Source organism: Triticum dicoccoides, chromosome 4A (genome assembly GCF_002162155.2).
Source record: "Triticum dicoccoides isolate Atlit2015 ecotype Zavitan chromosome 4A, WEW_v2.0, whole genome shotgun sequence".
NCBI lineage: Eukaryota > Viridiplantae > Streptophyta > Magnoliopsida > Poales > Poaceae > Triticum > Triticum dicoccoides.
Window position 1 is genome coordinate 704,788,616 of NC_041386.1, and position 8,011 is coordinate 704,796,626.

Below are 8,011 nucleotides of genomic sequence, written 5' to 3' on the forward strand. Positions count from 1 at the left end.
TTGCCATAGATTTTCAAAGAGATTCTGTGTAGTCCTTACATTCAAATAGTCTTAAAACTAACATAAAAATGCAGTAATCCATTGGCATAAATGGTCTGCATACAATCCTCTGAAGTCTGCAATACAATACCAATTGGCAGGCCAACATTCAGAGAAGCATGTACTGAATTTAGCCAATAGAAATTCAGAGAACCATGTTCCGAATTTAGCTTGTATAAATTCAGAGAAGCATGAGTGGAGGAGCCGAGTCTACCTTTTACTCGATGTTGTCTACCTTTTTCGAGGGCCTCAACGGGGCAGCGGCGGCGATCGACTGAAGGAGTGGTAGCAGCCTGCTTCGCATCCTTGGGATTATATAGTATTTTATTGCCAACATGGCAAGAACAGATGGCCAGAGAATCAGTATTGAAGTTTGAGCTCTTACATATACATCTATATTAAGCAAGCATTCACATACACAATGGTAACCAAATGACGCGCCAATATAAAAAAATGATCCCAAATATATATGAAATAAATAGATAATGACATAAATCACTTCCAAGCAATAAATATGCTCTTAGAGATTCTAGAATGAGTTCCTGGAGCTCTTTGAGGTGGATGGTAAAAAAAACTTTACTTTGCATTAAATATGTGCATGATCATAAATACAAGAGTTTCTAGTTGTAACCTGAAGGCGTCCAGCTCAATTGATTCGTTTGCCCTTGATAACCTTGATAACCGGAGTAGTTGTTAAGCACTAAAGATGACATGAACCAGCATATATATGAGGTGCTAGAAGATAGGTTCACATGTCCATTGACCAGCAGTAATGCAGTATACATGACGCATGTATCAGGGTATTACTATCCTTCCTCTTCTTGGGATCACATAAAAATGGGTCACATATGCCGATATGCGCAGTAAAGTTATAGAAAACAAATAAATTTTGTATTATCTATATCTGCTTAGTTAGATATATAAGAGAATACCATCACAAGATCTTGAGAACCTCGAGATTCAACCTGACATCATCCAAGCTCCTGATTTGGCTGTAAAAAAGTCAACAGAAATGGGCTAAACAAGAAACCGAGCAAAGCTTTAAAGTGCAACAACTACTTATGATTCATCCTTTCTGAATAAATTAACCAACTATGCACCGTAATTATTCCGAAATTTGCCTGCTATTTTTTATATCTGATACTAAAAAATCATTTAGAAATAGAACAATAGTGATACTTTAGATTTCCAAACAGTCATAAAGGGAAGATTTTTAAACACCCGTACTATATTTATTCTATGTTTACACTGAAATGGTGGTGGTTCTTGAAATTGCTTGTCATCTGGGGGGTCACAAGACAGCGACACAGATTCATACCTTTTCAGAATTATACGTGTGCTAGAAATCTGTGCCTTCTAAATAATACGTCTGACAAGAACATAAAATTGGATGCACTTACAGGGGGTAAAATGGTTGTATTTGGACAGCAGTAGGAAAAGGCTTGCACTCTTCTGAAAAAAAAATATATGCATGTTTCTTTGCAATGGAATCTACAAGTTGTACATCCTTTCTAACTGCTCATCAACACTGCGAGGGAGCAATTTGTCAGGTAATTTATGTTTCAGATGCACCAATACTGAGGTTAAAACATCATCTAATACTTTCTGTACAATGAAGTACATTTTGCATCAAACAATCTTTTCTGCTTACAGTGCTGGAAAATGTTTAACTGAAAATAGCTACCAATTATGAGAATCTGACTAATGGTTTTGTATAACCAGCACAGAGAAATTATACTACAAAGAGTAAAGTGTTAAACTAACCTCCACTCTGTGTTGTCGGTATAGCAGCTAGCTTCCACCAAGTTGACAATTAGACGGAGAAGCTCCAACCGCCTGCATCTGCCATGCAACACCACAAAAGATGGCGCCCGCTGAATCTGAGTTTGCAATTCTCGTCACACAGCAGATATCTGCCATCTGTGTGTAACAAAATCTAACACTAAAGAAAAGTAAGCCTCAAAGAACAAAGAGCTGCATTCCTCTCACCTAAATCGCTTTGCATGATACCGAGAAAATTCGCGATCTCTGCCAAGTCTGCAGAACCCCAACCATCAGCACCAGGTACAAGCAAGCATTCCTAATCCAGTGCGGTGAAAAGGGTGGACCAAGAACCTTACGTTGGATCCTACTGTTGTCCTCGTCGCCGTTGAGGCTGTCCGGAGTCCGGACCAAGAAGTGTGCGAGGATAGGTAATTAGCTAGGTGAGCGAGATTGATTGATTGGCGCAGGTATTACATTGTCGGTGTTGCCGTTGATGAAGACGTTGCTGCAAGTACGGTCGCGGTGGATGATGCAGGGGTCGTGGGTGTGGAGGTGGTCGAGGCCCTCAAGGAGCGCCCACTTCTTGAGCGCTTTGACGGAGACGTGCTTGTGGCGGTCGAAGACTCGCGGAGGCTCGCCGAGTTGCAGACCTCGATGACGAAGTTGAGCACGCCGGCGTCATGGTCGAGCCAGACCTCGTGGAAGCCTATGATGTGATCACGATGAAGGGAGGAGAAGGCGCACATCGGCATGGCGGCGGTCGACCATGGCGGGGTCCAGCGCGCGCAGGCGCACCCGGTTCCACGCCACCTCGGTGCACCCCCTGGTCGAACCAGCAGTACACCTTCTTGACGGAGCCCATCCCAGCACGGCCGCGTACCGCCCGAACCGCCCCGTCGAGTCCACCTCCTGGAACGCGTCCTCGTTGCTGTTGTTCCTCCTGCCGTTGATGGCGGGGTGGTGCTGCTGCGCTGCGCGCGGCGCGGCGGCGGAGGATTTGGGGGCATGCGAAGCGGGCGGGTGGGCGAGGGCAGAGCAGAGCAGAGCTGAGACCGCGATTTGGGAAGGCTGGGACGCGCTAATTTAGGGATGGGATTAGAGGTGAGAGGTTAGCGCTAATTGAGGGTGGGATTATGTCGTTGCCAAACGAACCTTTCCTCCGCTCGCTAGTGGCAGAGTTTTCGTCCGCCCAGAAAAAAAATGCTAAGCGTACTTTCGACGTGGGTTTTTGTAATCTTGACGGTTAGATCAAATTGTGTTATCTGATCAGGAGGCTGTAATTTCTCTGTGTTGTTCTGTGTAGCTTAGGCTGAGTGCACGTAGTGATAAATATGTTTGCTTGTTTAATAGCAGTAGAGATGGATTTTTTTTAAGAAGAATGAACTGCATGGATTGAAGTAGCCATACAGGACACGCGCATGCCGTTTTAATTCGCCGTACAAACCAACGCGCGATCTGCAAACCCGTAGGTGATCTTCTCCTTCCTTGGTCAACCCCGGCCGGCCGGCCGCGTCATGTCCACGTCCGTGATCTTGTCGGCCATGCGCGGCGCCGGCCGCCAGCAGATCACCGCCTCCACCGTCCGCGCGAAGCTACAGGCATCCGGCTCCCACGTCTTGAGGATCGAGGAGTTCACGCGAGCAAGGGAGAAGCTGGCCAATGGCATCGCCATCATGTCGAGCCCGTTCGGCGCTGGCGGCCACGACTGGTTCATCCAGTGCTACCTGAACGGCGTTCCGGGAGGGGCAGGGAACCATATCTCCCTCTTCCTCCAGCACGACAGCCATGCCAAGACCGGCGATGCCACGGCGACTTACAGGATGAGCATACTCGACAAGGCCTTGAAGTCATCGTGCACTAAATTCGAACAGGAGCGCCACTTCAGGGGCGATGGATGGGGCTGGACAGAGTTCATCGGACTCCAAGATCTGGACAGGGACAAGCACCTCGTGGACGACTGTCTGTCCATCCTCTGCGACGTCACCACCGCCGACGGGCTCCGTGCTGCGGCGGAGCCGCCGTTCGACTTGCGCGGCTTGCCGCTCGCGGAAGCCATCTGGAACAGGGAGACGCCGGACGTGACGATCCACCTCGGGGACGGAGAGACGATAGCGGCGCACCGGTGGGTGCTCGAGGCCCGGTCACCCCTCCTCAAGGCGGATCTCGCCCTCGCCTCCAACAACGCCACCGCTGACCATGTACGCCTGCTCGTGAATGACATGGACGCCGACGTGTGCAAGGCGCTGCTCCGGTTCATCTACACCGACTCGCCGGCCACCGAGCTCGAGACGGCGCCGCCAAAGAATGTGGAGCAGCTGCTCGCCGCAGCGGACAGGTTTCAGCTGGAAAAGCTGAAGCTCCTCTGCGTGGAGGCACTGTGCAAGACAATCGACGCCAACTCCGTGGCGGCCGCCCTGGCCCTTGCCGAGCGGCACGGCTGCCCGACGCTGAGGGAGGCGTGCGCGCAGTTCCTCATGAAGAACACGCCGACGCGTGAGCAACCAATTAGTACACGTGTATTTTGAATTTACCAAACTGCTAGCTACTTCCTCCGTTCCTACATATAGGTCTTTTTAGAGATTTCAATATATACTACATATGAACAACTTTATGTTTCGGCAATGCCTCAATGCACACACCAGTAGCGCCGTGTGGCATCACACTTAAACATTTTTTAGGTCATTATGGATGACTCTTCATGCTTGAATTGTTTGTTTGTTTTTCTTTTTTATGGTTTCATGCTTGTATTGTTACTCGTCATGAGTTACACAATTTGTCGGCATCACGCTTACCATCTGGTTTATACTTAACTAAAGTTTTGGCCATTGCTCACCACTGTATATATGACTTGTTGTATGTCGATACCATTTGATATGCTTGTGTTTTCTCTCGGTTGCTGGTTGTCATGCATGAGATGCTATATTCTAGGCTATACTTTAGATGTGTCTCACGGATCAGCTGAGATTTTAGAAGAACTAGTATAACGCCCGTGCGTTGCCACGGGCTCTTCAAAATTTATAATCAGTATTTTTCATTTATCATCCCCTCATATTGGGTGATTATGGGGTGCTCTAATTAGAAATATAACAATCAAATATTAGGAAATTTCACCGAACGAACAACAACGAATAATACGATATCTATCAAACGAATAAAATGAGGTCATATTTTTGGTCCGTCATGCACTTCTGTTGAAAAGTGCCTATCCCTTTTAGAATCAACCCACTGTTTGCTCGCACGCAAAAAAAAAACATCTCTAAAGTGGGGAACCGATCGGTGCCAAAAAGAACTCAAACTCCTATCCAATCTCGACTTCGTGCTCTTCCACTTCCATTGATAAAGATGGGACGTCAAGGGTTTCATCATGATGACCTCGAGCAGCCGCCGACATCCCTCCCCACATCTACCCCTACCCCCTGCTGCCGCTTGCACTGTCCTTGCTCCTCGAGAGAGCTAGGGACACAGTGTTCTCTAGGATGGGCGTGACCAGATCCACGAGGAGGCCACATTCTTCCATGGGAACCCAACCAAGCACACCACCCTCCGCAACCATCCAATCCCAGCCTAACAAAGTCAAGACCCACCATCGATCCACAAATCAGGCTCGCCGCATCCAGGTTCACTGCAAGTCTGCGACGAGTCTGTAGTCGACATCTTGACTTTGGCTATCCCCACGGAAGAATCATCGGATCCTGCTTACTTTTACCATCACTTCGTCTCTTCCCAAGGCAGCGATTCCACCCAGCCAATCACCACCACCGCTTGCGGCTTGCCTACATAAAATCATATGAGAAATCCCCACGGCAGTGCTGTAAGATCACCTTGGCGACCTCGACAGTGACCGACTGGTCTAAGATATAAGCTAGCCGCTCTTTGTAGAAACCAATAGAAGTAGGCATGTGACTCAGATTTGTTCTTTGGTGTGCATGCGTTTCTTGCTGCCCACCAGCTCTTGTCTACAACTCGCCTATATCTGTACCAGCTCTTGGTCTACAACTCGCCTATCTCCATGCTCGAGAATCTGGAGTGTAGTAGTTAAAAAAAAGACCAACTTTATACTCATTTGATAATTCAACGTGCATGGGCATGCACCGGATGGAATTCACGCTCTATGTAAAATCTGGAGTGTAATGACTGTGGTTGATGAATGAAAGTCTTATTTCCGCAAAAAAAGAAGTTAAAGGTGAATATATTCCTCATGTGTAGAGTACAAACAGAGCATATAGTGATTGAGGTGAATACATGCCAGTACTAAAATCTTCTAATTTCTTTTGATTGAATCCAAGTTGTCTCTTTTCTTTCGATTCAGCAAAGCTAGTTCGAATAAATAGGATTGTCTATATCTTAACTCCTTTGCCAATTAAGCTTCAAAATTGCAGTCTGATTCAGAAACAATCGAGCGATTGTGTCGTTAACTCCAGGAGATTCTCGTTAGATCTTAGGAACGCTGCAAGCCATCATATCATATAAGAATAAGATCGACAATTGATATGGACAGATCTTACTACAATCATATTACTACTACTCGCACACTGATATGGACAGATCATACAAGATCGAAGGTACGTAAGACAAGGTCCTCTAGATTATGAAAAACTGTTTTCTTCGCCTCATGTGAGACGGACCCCGAGCTATTCTTCAATGGCGCACCGCGCGCACATATTTGGCGGCGAAGTAACTCGTTATTCTAAGGACATCCCCGTCAAGCCCGTCGACAGCGTCACCCTTTTCCATCTCCCCGGCTGGACCTCGCCGAGTTTCCACCGTCGACGGCCTGCCGCCGCCGCATTCTGCTGCACGAAGGAGATCAACGACGGTTTAGACGTGCACGGGTGCAGCAGAGCAGATCGACCGACGGATAGGTTGACAACACGTACCGTCGCAGGCCGCGTGGCCGTGGTGGGGGGCGGCGGCGCTCGAGGTGCCCTGCGCCTCGCATTCGCAGGGCGAGACGGCGCTCGTGGCGCTGGTGCCGATCTCCTCCTCTGGACGAACGAGGAGCCAGCCGTCCAAGCTGGGCGAGGGAGCCAACGGCGGCCTGCAGCGCTGCCGGCTCGACTCCTTACAGTAGGCGATTGCGCTCGCGACGGCCTCCTCCCTCGCCCGGGCGGTGCCGTCCTCGCCGGCGGCGACCCTCCCGTCCGGCTTTGTCACCCGGCCCTTCCGTCTCCCACGCCCGTCTGACCGCTCGTCCGCAGCACCGGCGCGCTGCAGATTTCTGGCGAACCTGTGCAGGCACCGCCTTAGCGCGTGGCCCTTCCGTGCGGCCGTGTCACCGCCCTCCCTCACCGGTGAGCGCGCGCTGTTCGACGAGCTGCTTCGGGCGCCGAGCAAGGAGGAGGAGGTGGAGGACCTCGACGCCGGGGAGGAGCCCGGGTCAGAGGCCACCTTAGCGTCGCCCGGGCCGAACGCCGGCGACGAGGAGCTGCCCTGCTCAACGCTCGAAGCGCCGTCCGTGGTCGCTGCCGTCGCCACGACCGGCGCCATCGCCGCCCACACGACGCACGGGAACATCCACGCCATGACGACCTAGAAGAAATGCATGGTGATCAGGAGCACTGGGGTTTGCTTGCAGGCCCTTGTGCACGTAGTACGTCCTTGTATATATATACACGTCGCGATTGCGATCGCGTTCGCCTCCGACTCCGGCGGTGGTTGCAGGGGGGGCACGGCGGCGTCTGCGGGCGCGTGATTTCCGAAATTCAAGATGCCACAGCGAGATTGCCAAAATCCTGTGGCTAATCTATGGAATACTCCGGTGGTTCCTTCCATATACAGAGGGAGTACTAATTACTGCACGGTTTAATTACTCGATCGCTGATTTATCGGATGAACTAGTAATGCGGACGAATCGCTGATTTATTACCATATTCGATATTTCCTGAGTTATGGCCTTACCATACCTGGATTGATTTATTACTATATGTGGATTAATTATGATTTATTACTATATGATTTATTACTATACGTGGATAGCCTTACCATACCTAGTGGTAATTTAAATTTATTACCATATTCGATATTTCCCGAGTTATGGCCTTACCATACCTGGATTGGTAGCCTTTGGGGTAATTTAAATTTATTACCATATTCGATATTTCCCGATTTTTGGCCTTACCATACCTGGATTGATAGCCTTTGGGGTAATTTAAATTTATTACCATATTCAAAATTTCCTGAGTTATGACCTTCCATACCTGGATTGATT

The 8,011-nt window shown here is 49.0% G+C and overlaps 1 protein-coding gene and 1 pseudogene across 1 annotated transcript; one reads left to right on the forward strand and one right to left on the reverse strand.

The window, feature by feature from the left end:
• Window positions 1–1,830: 1,830 nt before the first annotated feature.
• Window positions 1,831–2,810, reverse strand: LOC119284158 (annotated as a pseudogene).
• A 507-nt stretch (window positions 2,811–3,317) lies between these two features.
• LOC119290064 (BTB/POZ and MATH domain-containing protein 3-like) lies at window positions 3,318–4,328 on the forward strand. Its single transcript, XM_037569185.1, has one exon. It carries the CDS (start codon window positions 3,318–3,320, stop codon window positions 4,326–4,328), a length of 1,011 nt encoding a protein of 336 aa, XP_037425082.1.
• Window positions 4,329–8,011: the final 3,683 nt, after the last annotated feature.